The sequence below is a fragment of the Camarhynchus parvulus genome, chromosome 3 (assembly GCF_901933205.1).
Source record: "Camarhynchus parvulus chromosome 3, STF_HiC, whole genome shotgun sequence".
Taxonomy (NCBI): Eukaryota; Metazoa; Chordata; class Aves; order Passeriformes; family Thraupidae; genus Camarhynchus; species Camarhynchus parvulus.
In genome coordinates this window covers 14,233,183-14,260,495 of record NC_044573.1, presented here as the reverse complement: position 1 = coordinate 14,260,495, position 27,313 = coordinate 14,233,183, and the positions used below count along the sequence as shown (strand labels likewise).

The window sequence follows — 27,313 nt, the reverse complement described above, 5'->3', positions numbered from 1 at the left end:
GTGTACTGGATTGTACTGGGGAGTGTGGTGTCTGAATTATTTATATGTTGTTTATTAAAAAAAAAAAGTATAAGTATCAGAAAAAATCACTGTCACAGAGAATCTAAATGGACAGTGGTCTTTACCAAGTTAATGTGTCCTGATCTTCTGATTTATGTTGATAATTTCTTTTGAAATATTTCAAGAAAGAGCCAACTGCTGATAAAATCAGACTATGAGGATGGTGAAGGGCCTTGAGGGGTAGCCTTATGAGGAGTGGCTGCGGTCACTTGATCTGTTCAGGTTGGAGGAGACTGAGGGGAGACATCACTGCTGTTACAACTTTCTCATGAGGGGCAGAGGGAGGGGCAGGCACTGATCTGTGCTCTGTGATGACAGTGACAGGACCTGAGGGAATGGCCTGAAGTTGTCAGGGGAGATTTAGGTTGGGGATCAGGAAAAGGTGCTACACCCAGAGGGTGGTTGGGCACTGGACAAGGATCCCCGGGGAAGTGGTCACAGCACCCACCTGACAGAGTTCAAGAAGTGTTGGGACAATGCTCTCAGGCTCATGGTATGATCCTTGGGGTGTTCTGTGTAGAGCCAGGAGCTGGACTGTGATGATCCTTGAGGGTCTATTGCAGCTCAGGCGATTCTGTGATTCTATGCAAATCAAAGTGACACTGCCCAAAGTCACAAAAGAAAAGGCAACTTCTGTACAAGAGCCTGCAGAACACTATTTAAAAATAGATTTCTGTTGGAAATACAGCACAGATGGAGGCCATGATGCTAGGATCTACCCATTAGTTGCACTTGTGGAGAATTTTCTGGAACTTATGTTCTCAAGCAGCAACATTACAGAGGGGAAAGGCTTTTCTTCCCAGAAGTGAATTGTGTTTTTGAAAATGAAACAGAGATCCAAAAAAGCCCAAACCAACCTTTTAAAGCTTGGATGTCTTACACAGCATTACAAGGGAGATTCCTGTTTGTATTAACCTAATTTTTTTTCCTGTGGTCTGGTATTTTTATTTGAATCAACTGAAGCTCACACTTGTGGCAGATGCAAAGAGGATTTTCCTTTTCCTCAAAGTTTTATTGCTTAGCTTTTTCTCAGTGGCTTTGAATAAGTATTTCACCAGGCTGAGTGCGGTGGACCTGGTGCTTATCCTGTTCATCTTTAAAGGAGCACTTATATTGCTGTTACAACTTTACAAAATTATTTGCTATTGGTGGTGAGACAAGAATTGAAAGCTCTTTGAAAACTTTAGCCACAGCTTTGTGCAGCAAAAGGCAGGAGGTCCTGCTTCTGAGCTGAATATTTGGCACCACATTTGTTTCTGGCAGGACAGGGGTGCTCAGCTTCTGGCAGCAGCAGCACGATTTTAGGTGCTGTATAGCTGTTTGCCTCTTGCCTGGGCTCATGTCAGTAGAGCTCTTTGGGCCCTCTAGTGATGCCTGAAGTGAGTTAGGAGGAGGGTTTTTTTACTTTTAAGGGGACCTGGTTACTAGAAGAGGGGAGTCTAGCACTTATGAACCTTTGGAAAGTGAGAGGAGAGCTACTGTGACATCTATCCCTTCTGTTTAATGTGCCTACAATCTGTAAAAGATCTCACTTCACTGAGGTTTTCCTCCTGGGAATACCCTTTCTGTTTCTGATGTAATGTATCTTTCTAAGAGCTGGGGTATTATGAGAGTAATAAAAATCCCCTTCTTTTCCTGAACCTCAGCAGCATTGGAAGATGACTGTCAGCTGTTGATCAGCTGCTTTTCTGGTGGGAAGTGGCTGTGATTCTTCAGATTCATGTTGAGATGTGCATTAGTGATCCCTGAGAGCAGAAGTCTTTGGAGAGAGAGACATGGCATCAGTTTGTTCTCTCATCAAAGCTCTGACTGAAGGCACTTTAAACCTTTCTCTGTATTTATGTATTGTGACTGGCTGGGATTAGGCACTGATTAACCTCTCATGTTGTAGAACAAAAATCAGAAAAAAAATCAGTATGAGTAAAGACTGGAGAGACTTTTTGGTTTCTTTATAGTTTCCCAGAGGAATAATTTATTCTTAGAGCATTCAGATGGTGTCTGGTAAGCTAATGCAGGAGCCCAGACTGGGTGATGGGAATGTGAAGGCAGACAAGGAAGCTGTCCTGCACTGGCTGAGTTGTAGTGTGCTCAGAGGGGTCTGCCAATGGCTCCTTAAGCATAACTGGTATTTAAGTACCTCTTGATATTTGTATAATCTGAACGTTGTTTGAAAAGAGTTTTGTTTTCATTCAGGAGTCTTCAGGGGTGAATTCCACTGCTCTGAGAGTGCTTATGGTGAAGTGAAGCTCTCTGAGGAGAGTCAGGAGTTTTTCTCTCTGCTCCCCCTACCAGTCCCGGATATTCATTGTCTGGTAGGAGAGTGCCTCTCCTTGCAGGTGTCCTCTTGTAAATTTTTAGGCCCTTTAGCCATCATTAAATACTTATTTCTTTCACACATCTTTGGAAAGAAAGATTCTCTTTCACTGGTAGTTGTGTTTGGAAATGGCAGCTAAAGTTTGGATTACTAAAATGTGAGCAAATTTCCAATATAAACAGCAAAGCCATTCTACATGAAATTCGGAAAGTATAGGTGATGTCTTTGGGGCTTGGTGCCCAGATATTGTACTTTATCTCTCCTGAATTTCACCAATCTGCCCAGACATATGAGGTCAGATAGAAAGAAAACACAAACAAACAAAGGCATCACCACCACCAAACGAAACCCCCAAAACACATGACTGAAGAAGTAGAAAATCTCACCAAAGCTTTGTGCTAGCAGCACACTTGCTCTTCCATGGTGGCTGCCTGAATGTGCACCCACATGTGTCAGCTCTGGAGATCTCATCTGTTTGGAGCTGATGCCAGTAATGCCACCACCCTGCCCTTAATAGCCGCCAAAGATTGCTACCCTCACCCCAGGGGCTGTAGCTTTTTCTCATGATGATTTTGGTTATTGCCACATTTATCTTCTCTGTCTGTGTGGGTGTGGTAGTAGTAATCTTATACTGCAGTTGCAGTTCACCTGTCTGAATGTTACAGTGATATAGGTTTGATCATAGCTGTTCTGGTGTTTAAAATATGAGAGAAGAGGGATGGTTTTTGTATGATCTGATTATTTTAAGAATTTTAGTATTATTATTTGTTTGTGAGGATGCTGTCAGAATGGACATAGCTGTGCAAAGTAGTAGAATTAATGCTGGTTTATGAGTAGGGATTTTTATTTTTTCTATTCTCTGCAGTCTTAAAGAATATCCTCACTTACAATAAGGAGTTCCCCTTTGATGTTCAGCCTGTCCCACTCAGGTAAGAGATAACTTCTTGCGCATCACTTCATGTACAGACAGGTACTTGAAAGGGAGTACAGCTTGGGCCTGGTGTGTACCTAAAACACATTTCCAGAGCCATCTGCTTGCCAGACTGCTTTGTATAAACTGGTTAATAAAATAACTTTAAAACTCCTTTTGTCTAGGTACCACTAAAAATCAAGACAATACTTTTGGTAAAATCAGTACTTGGTACATTCCTGTATCTCTCTGAGATTTCCAATATCATGTCCTGGCTTTAGGCTCTGTGGTTTCTATTGGTCTGAACTCCTGCAATCTCTGTCAAAGTCTGTAGGTAGAGGTAGAAGTTAAGAAGTATGAAATGACATTAAAGAGTGTTGTCCATGCTCACGTGCTGGCTTGTGAATTGGCAGCCAGGTGATGAGTGAGTGTTGGTCTCATTTTTTCTTTCTTGTGTTTTACAGGAAGATTTTAGCACCTGGAGAAGAGGAACACTTGGAGTTTGAAGAGGATGATGAGGACGGAGGAGCTGGAGCAGGGTCTCCAAACTCTTTTCCTGCTAGAGTTCCAGGTAGGGGCACTAGCCTTGCCACGTCAGCCTCTGTAGCATCTCTGAGTTCTGGCTCTAAAAAGCTTCTTTTTCCACCTGTGATTTGAAAAAGCTTGGGTGGGAAGCTACAGGCTCCTGTAAACAAACCCTAATGCTGTACTGGAGAACCACAGGGGTGGCCAGTGAATTTTTTTTCCAGCAAACAGTATCTTACTGTGAAACAGTTGTATGGAGAACCTGTGAGGGTGGTACCATCTACCGCAAGTAATTAGCCTTAATACCGAGTCTGAGTCAGGATTATTCATCCTGGTGCGCATTAACTATGTGAAGCATTTCAAATGTGTTCAAATGTAAATTGTGGCAATGTTTCTCCTGCAAGGAGCAGCACATGTTTCTAGAGATGTGAGAAGTTGTTGCTGCTTATTTTTGTGTTGCATTGTTTGGTGAGACAGTGGCTTAGAGTGAAGCCAGGCTGTGAGAGGAGAAAGAGAGGGTTTTGATTTTCATAGCTGAAGTCCTTGTCCATGTGAAAGTACTTTGTAGAGCCAGCAGATTCTAGAGAAGGTCTTCCTGAAGCTTCAGGTTTTGACAATTTAAATGTTGTATCAGAGGTTCTTTAGTGTTCCTGGTTCCTTCAGTTCCTGGTGAAATTTCTTTGCAGAAGAAGCAAGTTTCTAGTTTCAGAGCTGGCTGGCAAACTTTGTATTTCAGGAATGAGATAATGAGTACAGAAACCAGTACTGGAATAATGGTCAAAAGAGCTGGGGCGTTGCATTACTTATGCCTGGAGAAAACAGATGATATTCAGATGTGATCCCAAGCACAGTGCTGAATATGGCCCCTGCAGGCTGACCTGATGTGGACATGCACAGTCTACAGCTATTCATGCCAAGCTCCCAAAAAGGCTATAATATATTGTGATATTGATGGCTAACATTTGCTGTCTTGATCCTTGTTATTCACCATGATAAATCCATTTATGGAGATGCCTTCTGTCTGTCTCAAGTACAGCAGGAAGACTCAAACAAAAGCAGTTTGCAGCCCTGGGGTGAGCCTTATAAGTGAATTTCCCTATCTGAAACTGACAGAGTTGTGTTGCACTCCTTGCTTTGATGTGCCCTTTATCCATCCGGTACTGTCTAACTGACCATGGTCTTGTCTTCTCCATGCATGACTTCATCGTTATCACATTGCCTCATTCATCTAACCCAGGAGCCAACAAAGGTATGAGAATGTTTTAGTATATGCAGTAATTTCTGTGCTCATGTTCATGTAGCTGTGGTCTTCTTCATCCAGCTCTTGGTGCAATCCTCACAACACAATTTTTGGTAACAATCATACTACTTGGCACCTATCTGTTGGTCTTCATTTGCCTTCAGTAAGGAGAAAAGGGAAGGTCATGTTTGTTGATTCAAGCAGCTCTTTAGCGGTCTTGCTGTACTAATTAAGGTGTTGTGGGTTGTGGTGTAGCCAAGGGTAGGTGTAGCTGGATTTTATTTACTGGAATACACATTTTATGAGATATGTTACACAAAGAGTATTTGCATAGTTAGACTTCTGTGCTGTGTGGAGCTGAACTGACCAATGGCTTGCTGCCTCTAACAGCAAAGGTTTCTTGCCTTTCTCCTGGTTATATATGATTTTATTCCAGTGCTATGCTCTTTTATACACCATTTCACTTTGTGAGCCCAGCAGGAGACTTTTTTCCCCTTTCTCTGAACTGGGATTTGGGAGTGGAGAGCCTGAATGCCTATGTCTTGGTGGCAGTGGGGTGCTGGGCTGGCTCACTGTCCCTGAAACCCACTTGGAGGAGGACACTTTTCATTTGCAGATGCTCCCATCCCCCTCTGGCAGAGATGGCCTGTGGTTGTCTCTAATGTGGCTGCAGCTTTATCCTGAAAGGCCTCAGTGTGAGCCTACTCAGGGACCCAAGCTGTGGTGGTTGACAGGGGGATGGTGCCCAGCCCAGGAAAGCTGTACCACAGAGAGGGCACTGTCACCTACTCTGGCTGCAGAGGCTCCAGCATAGACCTGCCTGAAGCTGTGGCTCATGTGAGACAGGTTACAGTCAGCTGCTCTAGTCCACTGTTGGCTCTTGCTAGGGCAGGAAGGAAACAGTGTTCCTTGGATACTGTCTGTCCTACTGTTCTCTTGTCTCCTGGAGGTGACTTTGACCCTTCTGTCCATTGCAACTCTGCAATTTCACACATTCTGGAAAGCATTCTTTGAGAACAGAATAATTTCTCTTAAGCCAGAATTTTTATAATAAATACCAGGCTGAGGCATCTTTCAGGTGATTTTTCTGTCAAGTGGGTGGAGTGATGGACAGGAAAGCTGAAGGCTGCAGTTATTCCTGGCTCTTGGGGGCCATGCTGTTTTTAGGAGACAACTAACATATGATGGAGCAAAGGTTTGTGCCAGAAAGAAGACAGGCTTGCTTCTTCCTTCAGTTAGATTGAAATAATAACTCTATATTTGAACATCTCTTCGGGAAGGAAACAGAAAGATTAACTAGAGCATGAGCTGCTTTGCAGAAATGAGGGCTCTCTACTAAGTTTGCTCTCTAACATTTCTCCCATTGCACGCAGAAGCCTTTCCCATTGCTCCAAACCCTGGGCTGAGCTCTGCTGTGCTGTGTTGAGAGGTGTGGACACGGTGCTTTGGAGGCCCTTAATCTCCTCAGGACAGGAAATACAGAAACACACCGCATCAGAGATGGAAATTCAAGTCTTGCACTTGATTCTGAGAGGAGGATTGGATGCAGGAATGCTCATGAAATCTTGCTGAAGTTGAGCCTGTAGTTCTCAGAGCAGAATGCAAGGTGCCTCTTGCAAAGCCAGTCTCTCATAAGACAAAATCTTTGTGGTTCCACAGCTCCTCAAGCAGATGAGAGGAAAAAATTGTGTCAAGAAAGCACCCGTGTTGGACTTGTGAAAGGAAATTATTACATTGTTTATATCTAAAGCCTTAGGATAACTTCTTTTTTTCATTAGAAAATCAAAACTGTAACTCAAACTTGCTTATGAGTCTGAGTATTTTCTATCCTGGTGCTTCTTTATCCAGTAGGGGAGAGGGGCTTGAAGTGTGCCAGTTTTTGCTAAATTCAGCATGAAGTAACCTACTCCATGTTTGATGACAGAACATTATGACTTTTAGTGAGTTTGAACAGTCTGTAGATCTGCACTGTCTTCCTCAACACTGTGAGGATTCATTTATACGGACCACCAAGTTTTGATGCTAAATATTCTTAATGCAGAGCTGGGGACCCTTCCTTTAGCCAGAAGGGAACTTGGGGGATGCAAACGCTTACTTTCCACCCCCCCTCCGCCTCCTTTAAGTAGAGGCCAGTAGCACTTACTTAAGAATCAATTTTCTGGTTCCCTTATGTTCTGTGTGATTTGCAAGAATGCCATTTTCCTCCTTAATCTCCCAGTCTAAATGTTCAATGTGAAGCCAAGTCATGTTCAGTGGAGTTGGACTCCTGATCAAGTGTCTAAACCTCCTGCAACTGCAGATTGAATTCAGCCTCCCAAATTTAATCCTCAAAAATGCTACCAAGTGAGTTCCATGGTTATTCTGTGAAATAACAATTTCAACAATGCTCCCCTCTATTTTTATGGCATTAGTTTTTTATCAGTTGATTTGACTTGAGGCAGTCCTGGGTTTTTTCGGGGGGGCTTTAAAATCTGTCAGAGGAGGTTGTGTGTCTGTGCACAGACATTCCCATAGTGGTGTGTACTACTGGGATAGGAATCTTTGGGTTTCAACCTCCTAAGAACAGCATCTTCCATGAGAGAAGATGGGACAAGTGAGACCTCTACTGTGAGATGGCACCATGGGTTAATAATATGCTTTACTCTTTCCAGGTACTTTATTGCCCAGATTGCCATCTGAACCCGGGATGACGTTACTCACCATCACCATAGAGAAAATTGGTCTGAAAGATGCTGGGCAGTGCATTGATCCTTACATCACAGTCAGTGTAAAGGGTAATGATTTTTGTTCTGCCTCCTCGGTGCTGCTTTGGAGAGAGTGCATTTTCTGAAAGCTCTATGGATTTTTCAGCCTGCTGGGAAAAACATTTGTTGGCACTTCTGTTGTGGATGTAGGGCTTCTGCTTTAATCAAGGGTGAAAAATTCTGTATTTGACAACTACTGGGAGGTGAATATCTGCAAGATACACTTCTCTCTGTGCACTCAGGGGTGGCTTGTCCATGCTGAGAGCTGAGTGACTTTGCCCTACTTCTCCATCATGGCTTCTACAGCTGACTCCTAAGTACAGATCTGCTTGGACTCCCCACACTTATTGGTCTCTGGGCTTTCTGGAGGTGGGGAACCACAGCCCACTGACTCCATTCTTGCCCTCTCATTAAACTAATTTTGTAGTAATACAAATATAATCTTACCAGGGCTTGAGGTTTAGAGGGATGGGTATGAAGCTGGGAAACAAAGCTTGCAAGTGAAATAAAATAAAAAATGTGTTAGCCTGGCTTGTGAAATGCTTCAGCCAAAACCTGATGGGCTGAAAGGCTCCATAAATCTGGAAGAACCTCTCTCTCTGTCAGTCCAGGATAGGCAACATGAGGATTTCTCTGTTTCAGATGGTAACATAATTGGTATCTTTTGAGGCTAAGATTTTTCATATTCACACTCTTTCTAATGGGAGTATCACTATCCTCCATTTTGCACTTAGCAGGAAGCCTCTGTAGTCCAGCCTGCTTGGCCTTGCCTTGTGTTCTGCTTTACTTTGGGTTCTCTTTACAATTTTTACATGTGGGCAGAGGATTTTTTTTGTTTATCATGTAAAAATCTGTAGCTGAGCCTCTTGTTATTTTTAGTTGTGATAATGACCTTGTATGTGTCCTCTTGAGATATGCTATTGGATACTAAATGTAGGATGAATCACTTGTTAGATGTGTGATCAGTGCTTCTTCCACCAGACATCCTCTGGCAGGAGGAAGGTTCACAGCATCAAATATCCCTTGAATACATACCGGGGCTTGTAAAGCAAACGTTCCTTGTTCATTGCCACTGAATTGTTTGTCTCATTGTACATTGATAAAACTGCTGCTGTAGCTCTCATTTCCCTTCCGGAGTTAAGGGAGACTCTCTATTGCTGGGCTCGCTTTCCCAACAAGTCTCTGTTAACATGATGCTCCCTGTTTCCAAACTCATTTACCTATAAATGGTAGCTGCCAAGTAATGAGGTAGAAAATACGATCAAAAAGTGAGAGTGTGGGCAGGATATGGATGAGTCTGCTAATGGTGTCTTTTGATACTTTTATTTCACAAGGTTTTTGGTTAGGCAAAGTAACTCTGAGCACTCAATTTTTTCACTGTTAGGAGTCTGAAGACACTTAGTAGCTGATTTCCTTGATTTTAAACCAAGCTGCTCTTCTGCATGTTTGGAGTGAGGTTTGTTCCTGATGCAGCAGCATTGGCAATCCCAGCCCATATCATGGATGAAGGGAATCACTGGTGCTCCACAGCCTGAGCCTGAGCTCCAAGTACAACATGTGCACTCCATACCTGTAATCTTGGCCACATTGTTAACAACTTCCTCTGCCAGAGGGAAAGGGATCAGGAATGAGAGGAAAGACAGGACGAATATACCCCTGGAAACAACAGAGGCTTAGTGAGAAATTATTGGCTATGCCAGAGCAGCAAAACCAGGGGCTGGTGCCGAGAGCTGGAGTCCAACCCACAGCCCTACAATGCCTCTGTGGAAAACCCAAGAGGCATAGTCCTTGTATCTAGGGACAAAGCAGGGCACACACAGGATGTGTGAGCTGTGCCAGTTGTGCCCTGCAGACACTGTATGGGGGGGGCTGTCTTTGGTGTGTATCCCACTTGGCCTGGAGCTCTTCTGGAGTCCTTTGTGCACAGGGAATGGAATCTTTTGCTGACAGCAGAAAGAAATGCACTCTTAAAAATAAAAAGAGGGATGACTACAATTTTTTATCTGAAATACTTCTAGAACTTTAGCTGCTTTTGTGTTGTACTCAGAAAGAAAATGAACTGATTGTGAAGGGCTATGATTGCCCCTTTTTTAGGTTTTGTGGAAACATCCAGGTGTGGATTAACTTTTTGTGGCAGGATTTGGTGAGACTTTTAAATGTCTTAAAACTGAACCTTGAACTCTGAGAAGCTTCTGCTATTCTCATGCTCTTTCTTTCCTGCAGATTTGAATGGGATAGATCTGACTCCTGTGCAGGATACTCCTGTGGCTTTGAGGAAGGAGGACACATACGTCCATTTTAATGTGGACATTGAGATTCAGAAACACATTGAAAGACTAACAAAAGGTATGTGGTACCATGTCGACAATGGAGAGAGAGGGGGAAGACTGCCTCGGTGATCAGAATCTGATTTCATTGTGGGATACAAACGCTTATATACAATTTCAGGAAGACGAGTAATGTGTACTACAATGATTAGGGTAAAATCACATACACAAGCTTATGCATATAACAATATCTCTTGCTTGCAGAGTTTAATGGGATTTTCTTTTTCCGGTAAACCCATTTGATTTAATTTTTTTGCGGTCTAGGTCTAATTTTTAAAGTTCCATTTGTTTTTGCCAAGTCATCCTGTTACCAAATCTCTTATGTTAACCAGGTCCAAAGTCCATCATCTGTCTTGCGTCCCCCAAGACAGATATTTCCTTTTGACCAAAAATACTCTTTTAATGGCTGTATTAATTTATCTCTGCACACATCGAAAGGTATCATGATTAATACAATTTTTATCAAAATTACCATATACATACCTATCCTAAAAAGAATATTTTAGTTAAAAACTCTGGTCACTAAAAGGCTCAGGCTTGATCTTTATAAGCTTGGTCTTTGTAAACATTCCTGATGGCAGCCACATTACTTGATTTAGAAAGGCTGCCAGAAGTGTAATTGCCCCAAAAGGCTTGATTCTTATACATGGAGTGATAGGGACAAACATCCCAAGCTTTAGACTGATTTCTTCCCATGTATTTAAAATTAACACAAAAATCCAATTTTAAAGTAGCCAGGAACTCTAATTCTTGGGGTTCCAAAGGTGTTTCTGGAAGGTATGGGATTCAATTTGATATGATTTAATTTGCTTTCAAAAAAATTTTTTTAGTGTAAAGTTCTAGAGGAGTTATATTCCCCCCTAATTTTTTGGTTTTTAATAACATGTGTGTTTCTTGTTATGAACATGAAGGTAACATAAAAGCAAAACAATATGTAACATAACAATAAACTTATACTAAGTAAATCAGATAATAGATACAATTAGTGGCATATGAAAAATAGAATGGTGATTTAAAACAATGCCTTATAAATTTCTTTACTATTGTACTATTACTTAGAGTCTGTAGTAATTGGCAAGCTTTATTTTTTAAAGTGAGGGCTTGGAAAATCATTCCTGGGTAAGACTTCCAAATTCACCTTAACAGGAGGTTTTGGTGCAGAAAATTTTCTCTACTGTTAAGGCCAGGACTTGGCCAGGGTCCAGGCTCTTAACTGGAAGAGTCTTTTTAATATGTTTGAGAAACCTCTTAGTAGTTAGAAAAATAATACATGCCTTATGAATAGCTATACAACAGTAAGTGAAGGTTTGTAAAGTAGCTGGCTTTCTCATTTATAGTTAGTCAATAGTACCATAGACAAAAGTAATGCTTGTTATAGTGAATTCAGTGAATTCACATCATAAAATTAACAGCATAATCAGCTGTCGCATGTCCTGGCTAGATGGTGACAGTGGGGGGGCGACAGTTCCCCTTTCGGGGCTCTGCAGAATCCCAGCTACCAGTGGAGGCGCAACGCAGAACAAAAAGGCCGCAGCAGCAGCACGGGCCTGGGGCGGCACTGGGTTACTTTATTTGATGTTACACTCCCTGAGTCTCACGGTCCCAGGCAATGAGCTGGGGGCAAACAACAGCTTATAAAGGGGGGGCAGGTCTCAAGGGAGGATACAATGTTCAGCTAATCAGGAGAACTGAGGGTGGAACACAAGGGCAAGGGATACAAGGGAAGAGAACTGCTTGGGACAGGGTGGTTGACAACTGGATGTGGGAGGAAAGGGTTTGAAACTTGGCAGAAAAGTAGCTAAGTAGCAAAGAGATAAACTGACACCTGGCTCAACTGAGTAACAAAGACAAGTCTGTGTCACTCCAAAAGCAAGGGGAAAAAAGCCCAAATAACTACCAAACAACAAATCAAACAATAACCTGCAAAATAAAAACACACTACAACAATCAGCGTCACTTAATATATCAGTAGAAATTGTCTTAAGAAACTGAGGTTGTATTTTCCTAGACATATATGACGTTAAAGCAAAAAATTAAAAGAAAGCATTAAATAACTCGTAACTAATTACAGTCATAATATGGAGACTCATTCTTCAGTACTGAAGCGATATGTGGAATAAATAGGCTCCACAACCTGATGTAGTTATGAAGTGGGTATGTATTGTCAGTGCCAGCACAAGTGAGATAGCTCTCGTGAAAACTTGTGCCCTGAGCTCCGATCTGGGCCACATCTTTATTCACAAAGGTGTTCCATATACATTACATTGCACAACCTTTTCATGCATATTCAACCCCTGGCCCCACCTGTCCTTGCCTCGTATGGTAATTAGATCCATACCCTTCTTCAAAGTAGTAGTTGCACGGGGGTCTTGCGGTGGTTTCTGAGGCTGAAGGCTGTGGTCTTCCTCACGGTTGAACTTCTGAACTTCTTTGCGCATGCACTGTGGTCCCTTGGTGCTTATCTGAGTACGTCTGTTGATTTTGAACAGCTTGGAGACAGAGGAGCTCCTTTATCTAGGTTTCTTGCATTCCTTGGTCTTCTCCCAGTATTGTACTTTATTGCAAGAAGCTTCAGAAATTTTCCTATGCCCTTTGTACCATGGCAGAGGTTTCTTAAGTAAAAGGTTAAAATTTAACACATCATTCTACAAGCTAAAATTTAAATGCTTAATTCATATTGCTAACTTAAACGAACCTCCATTTCAGTACTACTTCTAAAAAATAAAATAGCAAAACCTGTTCTTATTTCTATAGCAAAACAGGTGTATCTTGGAATTTAAATGAGGAAATTTTAACAAATATTCACTCAGTCTTTATGCCACTCACTTACATAGCAAAGGAATTACATCTTATACCTCAAACAGTTATACTTCAACAAAATTTAAAATCAACTTTACTAAAACTTAACCTTAATAAATATATCTAAGAGAACTTAAAGTTAACATCACCAAGACTAAACAAAAATCAGTCTTAACAAGAATTAACTTTTTAAAACTCTATTGTTACAGAAAAGTTACTGAAAATTTGTCATATAATATTTAAACATCAATATAAACAACATGCAACAACTGTACTGAAATCTTTACAATATAATTACCTTGTTAGAACTATGGAGTAAAAAGCAAGCACTCAATAAAGCTGACAGTGAGTTTATATATTGATTATAGATAAATCTCAAATAATGACTGCAGATATAGTTCAAGGTTTGTCTTGAATGTAAGCTAAAGAGTCTTGAATTTATGACTTATCTAATTACTCTCAGTGAAATATGTTTTGTGCAGTTTTGCTATGTTAATAATAGGTAAAAAGACACCAGAATTGTTATAAATTATCAGCCAGAAATCCAAATTCATAAATGCAAAAGATTTTATTTTCACGACCAATTTACGGTCCTCAAAAACCCACAGCCAAAGACACAGCGTCGAGCCCGGGATCGGCGCTGGGTGAACCTCAATCCAACCTCTATTGCATCGGATCTCCCTCTGTTCACAAATGCCATTTCCGGTGAGGCTGTTCTATACAGTTTTTTATGCCTGAGGCAGAGGTGCCCCGATTTCTTTTGTAACCCTGCATACATATGAACGTTTCTTTCACTGTGCAGGGCTGGACAATTGCTGTTTCCTGAGTAATGGCAGGTGCTGATCATGTCAGGGGAAATCGCATATTCAGATGGATCTTCCTCAGCGACTTTGGTTATCTTGGTTGATGGTATCTATCAAGTGATGATCACCCTTGGGTGTCTCCTGGTGGCCCCGGAGGCCATCTCTCCCTCTGGCTCCCTAATCTCTTCCAAAATTTGACTTATCAATTCTCCATGCATCAGTCCCCGTCCTTGAGTGTTGATCAGCCCTCTCTCTTCCCAAGTCTTCCCAAATGTGTGGAGCACCGCAAAAGCATATTTGGAGTCTGTAAAAATTGTCCCCCTTTTTCCTTTCAGCATTTTCAAAGCCCTCAAAACTGCATGCAGCTCGCATGCCTGTGCCGACCATCCCGCGTTCAGTGGACCTGCTTCTATCGCTTTTCCTGTCCTCCCATCCACAACTGCGTATCCTGATTTTCTTTTCCCTTCAGTCACTCTGCTTGACCCATCCACAAACCATTTTTCTTTCTCTTCCAATTCGTCCTCCTCTAAATCTGGTCTTATCTTGGTCTGCAGCTCCACCACTTCTGCGCAGTTAGAGTGCTTTTCCAAGACCTCCCCGAACAAAAATTGGGGTGGATTTTGTGCTGTGTTTGTTAGCAGTTCCAAATCAGGCGAGCGGATCAAAATGGCCTCATACTTTAGCAACCTAGCATCCGTGAGCGATTTATCTGCCATTTGCTGTAGTACACTCCGCACATTATGCGGCGCGAATACTATCAGCAGGGCCCCAGAAGTTACTTTCTTGGCTTCTTCCACCAACAATGCCACTGCTACGATTGCTTGCAAGCACGTGGGCCAACCCCTGCTTACAGGGTCCAGAAGCCTAGACAAGTAACCTACCAGTTTCCTGGCCTCTGCCCAATCCTGCGTTAGCACGCCGTGGGCAGTGTGACTGCTGACATCCACAAACAGCTGGAATGGCCTTTTCACATCAGGGAGACTCATCACTGGTGCTGCCACGAGTGCTTCCTTTACATCCTTAAATTCACCCTCATCTTTCTCTGTCCATTTTATCTTGTCCGTTGTGAGTTTCTCATATAAAAATTTCACCTTTTTACTATATCCTTCAATCCACTGCCGGCAATATCCCAAAAGCCCCAATAACTGTCTCACCTCCCTTTTTGTCCATGGAGGGGGCAGGGCAGTAATCCCCACCACCTTCTCAGGGTCTAATTTCTTCTTCCTCTTGGTTAACCAATGTCCCAAGTACCTGACTTCGGGCTCTGTGAACTGAAGCTTTGACTTAGACACTTTCCATCCTTTGTCCCCCAAGAAATTCAAGAGCAATACAGTGCTCATCCTTACACCTTCGTCCCTTGGACCAGCAATCAACAAATCATCCACGTATGTTAACAGTTTTGTTCCTTCCACTGGTACAAAGTGACTCAGCACTTGCTCAAGTGCTTGACCAAATAGGTTTGGGGAATCTACAAACCCCTGAGGCAAGGATGTCCACCTGAATTGCTGCTTTCTGTTGGTTTCTGGGTCTTCCCATTGAAACGCAAAATAGTCTCTGCTGTCCTTTGCTAAAGGACAAGTCCAGAAAGCATCTTTCAAATTGATCACACTATACCACGTATGCTCGGGAGAGACATTATTTAACAAAGTGTAAGGATTCGAAACTGTGGGGAACAGTGTCTTAGTCCTTTCATTCACAGCCCTTAAATCTTGTATCAACCTATAACTTCCATCAGTTTTCCGCACTCCAAAATTGCGGTATTGTGTCTGGACATGCACAGCTTCAACGTTCCTTTCTTTACTAATTCCTCTATCACTGGTTTCGGCCCCTTCCTCCCTTCCATGGGAATGGAGTATTGTTTTACCTTAATACAGTCTTCACGTCTCAATTTCAATGTGAATTGGCTCTATGTCCAACCTCCCAGCCTCCCCTTGGTTGTACCAAACCTTAGGGCCTATTTTCTCCTCATCCTCGGCAGTGAGTTGGTATAACTTGAGCTGGGAATTCTCCACCACTAGGCTAATTTCTAGTGTCACCATCAAATCCCTTCCCAGCAGATTATATTCTGCTTCCTTAACCAACAACATATTTCCAATACAATGCTTATTTTCTGATTCTATTTCAACTTTTTTTTTTTTATAATTGGTTATAACCTTCAAAGGTTCCCCCTTTGCCCCGATTACCATCACAGTATCGTCACTTATAGAACATCCTCGTGGTAATTGCTGCACTGTGGTTCATTCGGCTCCAGAGTCTACTAAAAACAGTACTTCCTGCCTGTGGGCTCCTAGTCTCAATTTTATCAAGGGCTCCTTAGATGTCCCGGACCCCAAACTGAAAAGCCCCTTACACCTCTAATCTTCCTGAAACATTTTCTTGTCCTTGTCTTTCTTTGGGCAATTTCTCCAAATGTGTTCCTTTTACTTGCAGTAATAACACTCTATGTCCTTTTTCTGATTGTTTGAGCCCTTACCTTGGGAAGGGTTCTGTTTCTTTGGCGGTGCTGGTTTTGCCGAGTTTCGGACCTGCTCCTGCTTCTGAGTTTCCCTTACTGCAGCTACTAACACTTTTGCCTGAATTTTCTGCCTTTCCTCATTTCTCCTCATGTAGACTTTCTGAGCTTCCCGAAGCAAGTCCTGTAACTCTCTGTCTTGCGATCCCTCTATATTTTCCAGTTTCTTTCTTATGTCTTCCCGTGATTTCGCCATGAACTGTTTTCAGCAGGACCATTCGAATTGGGGACTCAGGGTCCTTCCCGGAATACATCCTGAGGCTCTTCCTCAGCCTTTCCAACCACTCTGTGGGTGTCTCATCCTTTCCCTGGCACTCCCTGAGTACTTTACTCATGTTTTGTCCTTTCAGCACCGCCTCCTGTATACCCTGTATCACCATGTTCCTGAGATTTATCATCTTTTGTCTGCCTTCTTCTGTCTGGGCACTTCAAGATGGTTTCTGGTCCGGCCACCTCTGGTCTCCCTGCTCCGCCTGTGGGTTCCTGTTTTCCTAATCCCTGATCGCAGCTTGCCTCATCATTTCTCTTCCCTTGTTGTTGAACAGTGACCTTAATATCACATTAAGGTCTTCGTAGGTGTAAATGCTAGTCCCCAGGAACTCATCTAATCTTTCTGCCACCCCCAACAGGTCATCCATTATTTTCCTATTTCTTTCTTGAAAGCCCTGACGTCCCCAGTATTGATTGGCACATTTACAAAGCCGATAATTCCCGGAGCCGTCGGCACCTCCCGTAAAGGGAAGAGGTTGGTCTTTTCCTCCTCGTCCTCACTATCGTCCATGGTCATTCTCCTCTTCCTTCGCCTTGTTCAGCGGGCTGGGGGAGAGTCAACTCCGCTTGTGGGGAGTACTCACTTCTCTTCTGATTTGGGTGGTGGTGGGGGCTGGGGCTGCTCACATGGGAGCAAAGGTGCCGAAGCCTGCTCCTGTGGGCAGAGGTGCCGAAGCCTGTCCCTGTGGGAGCAATGCTTCTGGAAGCGGCACAGGCACTGGAGGTACCTGGGCTTGTGCAGGTTGGGGTGGAGGGACCAAATAGGGAGGTGGAAGGTTCTCCAGCAGCTCCCATTCCCTGCCCCAAGTTGCGGAATGTCTGTGGGCTCTTATCGGATACAATCCCAAACAAGCATTTTTCCACATTCCAGCATACTCTATTTCTTCTAAGTCTTGTGGGTACTGGTTGACCACATGGTCGTATAAGGTTTGGCACGTCCACATCTCAAAGGTGCCAAAAACTGGCCAGACCACGTACCTCCCAATCTCCTTCCCTCCCCATTTTTCAATGCAAAAAGGGACCATCTTTTCCTTAGATCTTCCCACCCTCCTGGGGTTGCCTCCCAATGTTATCGCATCCATCCCAACGGGCTTTCCCTTGGGATTTCAGGCAAAACCTTTTCGGGAGCCTGTGAGGATTTTTCTTGGGATTTTCTCTGACACTTGCTCTTTTTCTGTCCCATCTTTCGGAAACCCCTTTCCTTGATCTTTCTTACCTTAAGTCCTTTTTGGCTGGGATTCTCAACATGAACCCTGAGTCTCTGTTCGGTACTGGTTTTTGTCTATGAAAAAGCTACCAGCTTACTTAGCCTCACGGAGAACCGTTCCATGGGCTTTTTGACTGGTAATGAATTCTCTTACCTGATTTTCTGGATCAGAAGGTTTACCAGCTCCCAAACCCTTTGGGAACGTCCCTTCCCTCCTGATCCAAACCATAATCGAACCCCTGAGCTCCCCCGAGTTTCATGCTTCACATGTGTGATAAGGAAAAAGCGTCCAGTTCCCCTGCGACTGACCACTTCCCTCATGGGAGAGTGGAACTGTGATCTTGGGGCCCACACTCACTTCATGATAGAATCATGTCTCACACACACGCTTGATCACACCCCACTCAACCACACGGTACTCATGGTTCCTTTTCCTGCGTGGATTCTTTGTGCACGTAGATTTTCTGAGTGAGAACGCACTGCGACTTCGGTGATCCCTCTCTGGAACGCTCCAAGGTCCTGAGAGCTCTGGGCCTGTTTATCTTCTGTGGCTGTGGTTCTGGCTCTGGTTCGGTGTCTGATCGGTTCTGCCGGTCCCCAATCCTGTCAGGCCACTGAAATCAGCAGGGTGCCTCCTGAGCAGAGAGGGGGTCCCCGGACCCCAAATTCAGATCATGTTATGGTCACCAGAATTGTTATAAATGATAAGCCAGAAATCCAAATTAATAAATGCAGAAGATTTTATTTTCACGACCAAATTACGGTCCTCAAAAACCCACAGCCAAAGACACAGCATCGAGCCCAGGATCGGCGCTGGGTGAACCTCAATCCAACCTCTGTCGCATCAGATCTCCCTCTGTTCACGAATGCCGTTTCCGGTGAGGCTGTTCTATACAGTTTTTTATGCCTGAGACAGAGGTGCCCCAATTTCTTTTGTAACTCCGCATATGTATGAACGTTTCTTTCACTGTGCAGGGCTGGACAATTGCTGTTTCCTGGGTAATGGCAGGTGCTGATCATGTCAGGGGAAATCGCATATTCAGATGGATCTTCCTCAGCGACTTTGGTTATCTTGGTTGATGGTATCTATCAAGTGATGATCACCCTTGGGTGTTTCCTGATGGCGCCAGAGGTGGCCAATCATCACGCTGGCCACTTCTATTCATTGGTAAACGAGGCATTATTCTCCTGCTGCCTTCAGGAGTTTCGAAATTCCAGAGTGGTTACATGTCCCTGGGCTGCTTGAAGTCAGAGACTTGTTGGATTTTATAATTTTGTAACATACGTTCTCTTTCTAAGCATGAATTACTTTATAACATATATTATAACCTCTATACCAACACCTTTGATTTTTTCTAGTAACAATCATGTTAAAAATCACGATTCACAAGTTAGAAGGTAAATCTCAGCACTGGCTGGTGCCAGGCAGGGCCACACCCACTGCCGCAGCTTTTAAAGATTGCTTATAGGATAGATTTAAGTTTGGCTTGATATGAGTAGTGGGATATAAACATTGAAGGCTAAAACAAAATAAGATTTAGTTATATAGTACTAAATAGCTGTACCAAAAAATTCACAACAAAATACATTGTTTAAAAAAAAACTCAAGTAACTGGAAATTTACTAGGTGCTCCTCAGGGATTTAGATATGTATGAACTGTGGCTTTTGATAGCTGGGCTGCTCCTTCCAATGCTTGAAAGTGCCTGGGGCACTTCAGCCAGGGACCATTGTGGGGGTGTCGAGTGTCCCCAGTGACTCCTATACAAAATCTAAATGCATAAAAATTCTCAACTGTGTTAACACATCTCTCTCCCACAAAACCAGGGGACAGACATCACAGAAAGTTTAACTGTGGCGATCTGCCCATCAGGACCTTATTTGCATGCAGTGTTGGCTTTGCAGGCTTTCACTCCTTCTACCCATGCCCAGGAGTACCTGAGGCACAGTCATTAGCGGCCACTCGCTGGGCCTTTGGCTTTTTGAGATAATAGTCACATCAGCTCTTGTATCAATGAGTCCTGTTAGGAGTGCCTCTGCCTTTGAGAGTCACTTTGGCATGTAGGACGCTCAGATGTAATACATTGTGCCATTTAATCTGTGGGACCCCTGTGGAATCAAAACCCCCCTCCCTCTTCTCAGTTATCGGGGATGCAGATAGGGGTGCTGCGGGGAAGTTATGAGTTGAGCTATATGGCTCCCTGCCGGGACTACACAGGGCGGCTGGGGGGTCCATGCCATGAGTCAGAGTCAATAGTTCAGGGAGAACAAACAAACAAAGTATGCATATGCTGTCCAGGTGGTCTGAAAACTCCTGTGGAAATCAAATGAACACATGAATGAATTAACGTTACTGTGGTATTGATTGATATGTCCAGTCCTGTGCTGCCTGATGTGGCTGGGTCATATGTCAGCCACGCGGTCTGGCCATGGCTGCCTGTGGTCCAGCGAAGGCTGCTTGGGGAGACTGGGCTGAGGCTTGCAGCAGTCCACTCTGAGGCATCGGCTGGGGCATCTGTGTCTTTGCGTTGTGAGAGACAACTGCTCACTTTGAAAATTTAAAGATGCTTGTTAAACTTTAACAAAAATACAACAATACTACATAAAGAAAAGGCTGCAGTACTGAGAACTGCCCCTCGTGCATACCATGTGGCCAGTTCATCTTCAAGATGGATGCTCAGTCTTTTATACCCCTGGGGGTTGCATCAGCCAGCCCTGGCCCCTCCCAAAGTCTGTCAGTCAGCTCTTCTTTGCCATTTATCGGCGGTGACTACTTTCTTGTAACTTGATTGGAGGTCAGGTGTTGCCATGCTGCCCCCCCTAAGCAAGAAGCTTTTCCATTCCCAACTGCCCCATGCAAGGGGCACATGTGCACACCTTCTTTTTATCTGTCCTAAACAATTTGGGCCGTCTGATGGCAACAATACAGGGGGTAAAAGGGAACTGTGGGGAAAACGGAGGACATCTAAACCACAATAACATAACTATACATCGCTAAAGCTTTTCTTAATATTCACACAATAGTTATCCCTTAATTGCGAGAGCCAATCATCTCATTATCCATCTATAACAGAGTGGTACTGCTCCATGCTTCGGCTCCGGTTTCCTGATATCAGACGCCCTTCAAAATCATACTTGGACCGACACTGATTACGGCACTGACGGCAAATACCAGGAGTTTTGGATATGGCCTCCCCCTTTTCAAAACAGTCCTTTTTCAAATGCTGAGATTTCCCGCAAGTTTGGGGGACCCTCTCCTTAAGGGCCTTTTTATTTAGTAGCATCCATTTTTCACAAGGGTCAGGAGGGAATGGATCAGTCTCATAATCTGGATAGAAAGGCTGGATAGAAAGGCTCCCCCTCTTCCTTACTGCTAGAGCTGTGGTCAGTGATATAAACTGCTAACGGACCGTGAGAAAGGATGCCTCCCCCTCATTTGTCTGGGCAGGGTTGATGGCTGTGGCTGCTCTTCAGTCTGAGAGGTGCCAGCTTCAAGCGGGCAGGGAGAGTCAGAGCAGGGTAGGGGGCCGGCAGCATCCAGACGCTCTCGCTTTTTCAACATCTTAAAAAGTATTCTCCAGAACGGGAGTAAAAGTGACTCGAGGTCCTCCTTTAGGATAGGGGAGTCATGCTTGTCCAGAAGGGTGAGCATGGTTTCATAGATGTCTCTGTCTTTGGACATTTCCTTTCCCATTTTTAGTTCCTTTTTTAGTTCCCCTGGCTCACCTGTCAGTCGCAGCAGATAGGCGATTCTGGGCACAGATGCGTCCTGGGCCCTGATCATCACTGTCACAATCAGTTCCAGGGGCTTGCCAACTGCTGCCGGTCAGGCCAGTTGATTCCCCCGCATGGAGGCACCAATTAATTGTTGGCAATGGAGAGAGACAGGGAGACTGAATCTGATTTCATTGTGGGATACAAACGCTTATATACTATTTCAGGGAGACTAGTAATGTGTACGACAATGATTAGGTTAAAATCACATAGACAAACTTACACATGTAACAACATCTCTTGCTTGCAGAGTTTAATAGGATTTTCTTTTTCCAGTAAACACATTTGATTTTATTTTCTTGCAGCCTAGGTCTAATTTTCAAAGTTCCGTTTGTTTTTGCCAAGGCATCCTGTTGCCAAATCTCTTATGTTAACCAGGTCCAAAGTCCATCATCTGTCTTGCGTCCCCCAACATTCCAACAGTACCAGAGACTCGAAACAGGGCCCAGGAGCTTTGGGAGCACAGACACTGGGCTGCTCCTGAGCTGCTCCTGCAGGGCTCAAGATCCAGACAAGGATAAAAATAGACCTTTGTATCCTGTCCCTTTCAAATTGGTCATTGGGATGGCTTGCAGGCAAGGGAGAAATGAAAAGATAAAAATAGCAGTCTGCTCTGCTACACAGTATTGAGCTGCTTTATCGCCTGCTTAGTCATTGGTACCTGGGTGTGAGCAATGGAGTGAAGAGTTTGATAGTGGAGTGTGATGAGCATTGTAAGAACACGATGTAGCTTTTGAGTAGATAACAGAAGTGTGGGAGATAATTCCCTTCAATTTAAGTAGAGCAACTTAATGGCAGATAAATTTTTTAGATAACTCTTAGCCATAATTGCTAACTTTTCTGTTCATTTTCCCTCCAGGTGCAGCTATTTTCTTTGAATTCAAACACTACAAGCCTAAGAAAAGGTTTACTAGCACCAAGTGTTTTGCTTTCATGGAGATGGATGAAATTAAACCTGGGGCAATTGTTATAGAACTGTAAGTGACTCACAATTATGGATGACAATGATAGAGGAAATGAACCAGCTTTCAGTTAAAATGTGTGGCTTGTTGTATTAAGGAAGGTTTCTTGGACTCATTAGATTTGCTTCCATGAGGAATATTTTATTTTCAATGAAGGGGGGAAGACAAAATGCTTTTAGGCAAGTAAGATGGTTAGAGACTCTTCTCAGAAACTAGACCAGTTTCCAAATAAAATACTGGTGTTTGTAATTTAATTTTGTTTGAATTTAATGAAGTCTGTAGGGGAGATTTTAATTTGGAGCTTAGCCTGACTGTCAGATCGCCTATATTTTAAAAAAATAATCACTCAGTCTTTTGGTACAGAACTTCTGCAAAGGAAATCTGATTTGAGGTATGAGATACCAATTTGCAATTAACTTTGTGAACATTTCAAAGCAGTATTGAGTGGTTATTGTTATAAATGATCAAATCTGTAGCCAATTTATCAAAAAAATTGACAAAGATTTATTAAGTCAATTAACAAAAAATAGAATTTTAGGAAAAAGCAAAAATCAACCACGGCCAAGACAGCATCTGCCCCGGACACAGATGCTGGGTGCCCTTGGGTTCCTGCTGACAGTGGCAGCGTTCCCCCGAAGGTACACCCTGAGTGCTCACAGGAGCTAGTTTATATACAGTTTATTTTGCCTGAGGCAGAGATGACCACATATTTCTTTGTGTCTCTTTACATGTAAAGTTGGATCTATACATGTGTAGAAGCAGACAAAGTCCGAACTCAGACGAATGCCTGAGCACCCAGGCAGAAGATGTGTATTTCCTGAGTGCGTAGACTTAATCCTTTCCAGGTGCAGGTCTTGTGAGCTTCTTCAGGACATTCCACTCCGGGAAGATCCAGATGATATCTTCTCATGCATGGTGCCGCAGGAAAACCCCTTCTGATGGCCCGAGTCAGTCTCCAGGCTGTCCAGGGAGGGGTTACCATATGCATAACTCTGTCTTCAGTCAGGCTAAGCTCATAGTCCAAGATTTCTTTATTCATACGGTACCTGGCTTGATGTTATCTTTAGTGTTGTCCGGGAACTGGTTAGAATGTGAATAGAATGCAGTCCCCGGCCGGAGCAGTCACCAGCATAGAGTTTGATTTCTCCTAATATTTTATATATACTTATTTCTAACTTTACAGCATGAATTAATCTACCATATATATAACAGTTATGATGTGCATCCTCTCCTTGCTGAGTGGCTGAAGGTGTGAGGGAGGGGTTTGAGGATTGGGGTTTTGTTTTATATTCAAGAAGGAGGTGAATCTTGCAATTCTTGGAAGAGTACTTAGTCTGTGCTAGCTGGAGTACTTCTGAAGTACTGAGTTACTGATACTGGGTCTCTCCTACAATCCAGAGTATTATGTTGGGAATCTCCTTACAAAAATACTACACTCACTTAGATATTGAAATCTTACTTCTGTAAAAATAATCATCCAGAGAAAATACCGTTTCTTCCTGTAAACCTACTCATTACTGTTGCTTACAGCAAGCCTTGTCAGATCTATTTAAAAGGTGAGGGTAACAAGATCTGTACAGGATGAGCTTTCTAGTTTGCTTTCATCTTCCTGCACAGTCATTAGCGCTTGGATTAATGCACTTTCTTGTGGTTACAGGTACAAAAAACCCACTGACTTTAAAAGGAAGAAATTGCAACTGTTGACCAAGAAACCACTTTACCTTCACCTCCATCAAACATTGCACAAGGAATGACCCCAGTTGTGAGACCTCTGTGAACGGAACCACAAGTCCTGGTAGCTGTGTAGTAGCCTTAGGCTCAGAGGGGCAGGAAGATGACTCTGTTCATGCCAGTAGGTCACACGAGATCATCTCCCACTGCACAGCACTACTTCAGGGGCAGGAACAAGCCCACGATGCAAATGCAAGATTTTTTTCAGTAACTTCCAGCTACAGGTTTCTCCAAGAGCCCTGATATAGGTTGACTGCTTTTCCTAAGTTTGCTGTTCATCACTTTTTATCTTTAACCATTCTTCTCCTTTTGCCTCAAGCTCCCCCTGAGAATGGAGAGTGCCCTTTGTCAAACCTGCAGCAATAAAGATGTGGCAGGTCTACTAACTGTTTACACTGCTGTGCTATTGTAGTTCCTCTCGTCTGCATTTCAGAGTCCTCTGGAGTGGGCAGGGTGACAGAAGACTGAGAGAAGGACAAGGTGGGCTGGGAAGGAGCTTGAGGTACTGCAAGAGCTTTAAAGTGAGGGAGGGGAGGATGCAGGTCAGATGGGTGGCCACAAGTCCCTGTGGTCAGGTCAGGAGGAGGACAAGTGCAGATGAGAACACTGAACATGTTGTGAATACATGTTACAATTTTTTCAGTCACTGTTACTCCCTAATAGAGCTATTCTTTTTTATATCTTGTCACAGAGTGCTTTGCAAAGGCAGATGGGGGATAAAGAGGCCTTCTCGAGGACTTTGTCCTGGTTGCAGTGGGTGTTTTGCCATTTCAGTGACAGCAGGACAGGCCCTCAGTGCTGAAGTTTCAATTTTCCAGAGCTTTATATAAAGTAGGTCTGGCTAGCAGGCTGACCCACCTTCTACATGAAACTGCTGTTCTTATGGAAACTGATTGTATGCAGTTTTCTGCATATTTTGTGCAAATCTGGAAACTTACTCAAAAAATTGCCTTTTTATATAAGTAGGTAGGATTATCATTTATTTTCTGTATTTTTATTTGGTACATAATAAGCTGCAGGACACTGGCTTATTATGATACACTTGCATTCACCTTTTGACCTGAAAAAGGGAAAGGAGTAGAACCCAGTCAAATCTTTCTTATATTTGCGTGGATATTTAATATGATACTTTATGGTTTGATAAACTTCTTGCATATCTAACTAGTGCCTGAATGCTCTGCTAACTACAGACCCAGCTCCCAAAATAGTGTCAATTATTTTAAACAGCCTGGATGCAGGTAAATCATCCATTCCTCTTTTCTGTCACTTCACCCAAGATGTTCCATCATGTGTTAAGGGAAAGGATGTTACTTTTCCTCATGCTGTTTGTCTCTCTCTACTCAGCTGTTTGGCATTTTTGCCTTTATCATATTGATTAGGATGAAAAGCTGGTTTTGAATGTCCTAATCATCTTGCCTTTGTTTGCTCTGGTATAACTAGGAATGACATTATTTAGGTGTTACAACAAAAGTCAGCAATACTTTCCCAAATTCCACTGCTGGTTGGAGGGGAAAAAGGGCAGTTGAATTGTCCCATTTATGGATCTTTACAATATTCCACTGGTTTTAAAGCTGATGGGTGATGATCAAGATATCCCTGTGAGTTATGGAAACTCCTCTGAATGCAGCATTCTGGACACCAGACTGAACAAGAATACCCACACTGCTAAAAACCAAATACAAATCATCCTCTGAACTCTGCAAAAGGACAAAGCAAAACATTAGTCTGTGGTTGCAAGTAATCTGAGCTTGGCTCATTTACCCGTCAGTGGTCCCTGGCTGGCTCAGCACTTGTTCTGACCAAGGAATTGCAGGATCTGAGCATCCCTGAAAGGTGGAAGGGCTGGTTCTGGAGTTCGGTCCAGCTGCCATCTAGGGTAAGCACTGCAGTTGGGTGTGCGTGTGTCAAAGGTGAATACTGCTGCATCCAGAGGGAGATTCCATCCAACTTTTGTTACTGTTAGCTAGGATGGCAAGGGGAGAGACACTGAATATCACAAAGGTTTGTATGGGAAAGGAAAGATCCTGGACTTGGAGAACTTGACTTTTAATCATGGATGTTCATCAGTGTGTGCATCATCAGCCAGCCACCCTGCAAACTGAAATACTGTCCCTTGAAGTACAAACCCATCTTTTCCGCTGCTTACCTGGACCCTTCCCCAGCTTGTAGATGTCTGTATTAATGCCAGTTTTATGAAATGTCAACTTGGAAGTATTTTTGTTAAATACACAAGCAGAGCTTTGTATTTAACTGATTGTGAATTAATGTCTGTTGAGTGTGAAATACCATTTTTAAAGTTGCTTCTATCCCTTGCCTTTTTTCTGTGAACTGTCTCAGTGCCAGGACTGCTGCTGCACACACCACAGGCTTAGGGATTGTTTTATGCTTCAGTGATGTTCCAGCTTGTCTTTCATCTGAAATCTAAAGCTTTACATTTGTACTGTAAGAATGTAATACCTAGATGGCAACTTTAATGGCTGCTTGTACTCTGGCAGTAAAGCTGTAATGGCCTCCCAGTAGAGTTTTTTATTATTCTGCATTGTTTTCCTTTTTTCCTCCCTCAGGCTGCCTTTTGGACAGTGCCCTTGTGAGAAACCTTACTCACTAAGAGAGTCAAAAGCCTGCTATTCCAAATGCACTAACACTTGACCTGCCAACGTATAGTGTGCTTTGAAAGTTGTTCAGTGGTGGTAGCTGCTGTAGATGTTTACATGGTTGACATACTCCCAACTCTGCTTTACAGAAAGCTACTTTCTTTTCTGATGGAAGTAAAAAAGGTTCTCCAAATCCAGCCTTCCTTTTAAAGAGGCTGAATTGCTCTTAACCCTGAGGAAGATGAAAACTCGGTTCTCAAACTTCACTTGATGCTGCGAGGTGCTCTTAAAAGCAGAAAGCAATTAGGGAAATTTTAAGTTTCTCTACTGGAGAGGCACTGTAGATACACAGGTCAACTCCACAACCTCATCAAGGTTTCCAACTCTGGAAGCTGTAGCCCCCATGGTCCTGATTACATGAAGCAAGTCCATAGTCTGTCAGTAGATCAGTGTGAGGGTAACATGGTCATTACCCTTCAGCAGCATTAATTTGGCCTTGATTCAATTCTTGTTCTCAGAACTGTAGCATTCTCTGTCACATTA

General features: G+C 43.2%; 1 protein-coding gene across 3 annotated transcripts in view; it reads left to right on the top strand.

The window, feature by feature from the left end:
- The window catches only part of AIDA (axin interactor, dorsalization associated), a 39,453-nt gene extending 13,870 nt beyond the window's left edge, over positions 1-25,583 (top strand). Inside the window, exons 5-12 of one of the 3 annotated variants that reach the window (XM_030946495.1) lie at positions 3,240-3,303; positions 3,749-3,855; positions 4,841-4,882; positions 5,047-5,058; positions 7,701-7,823; positions 10,017-10,139; positions 22,343-22,460; positions 24,103-25,583. In XM_030946495.1, coding sequence (XP_030802355.1) covers positions 3,240-3,303; positions 3,749-3,855; positions 4,841-4,882; positions 5,047-5,058; positions 7,701-7,823; positions 10,017-10,139; positions 22,343-22,460; positions 24,103-24,199 — 686 coding nt within the window. In that variant the 3' untranslated portion in view covers positions 24,200-25,583. The remainder of the gene's footprint in view (positions 1-3,239; positions 3,304-3,748; positions 3,856-4,840; positions 4,883-5,046; positions 5,059-7,700; positions 7,824-10,016; positions 10,140-22,342; positions 22,461-24,102) is intronic. The other 2 variants (XM_030946496.1, XM_030946497.1) reach the window with 2 other exon arrangements.
- The last annotated feature ends 1,730 nt before the right edge of the window (positions 25,584-27,313 follow it).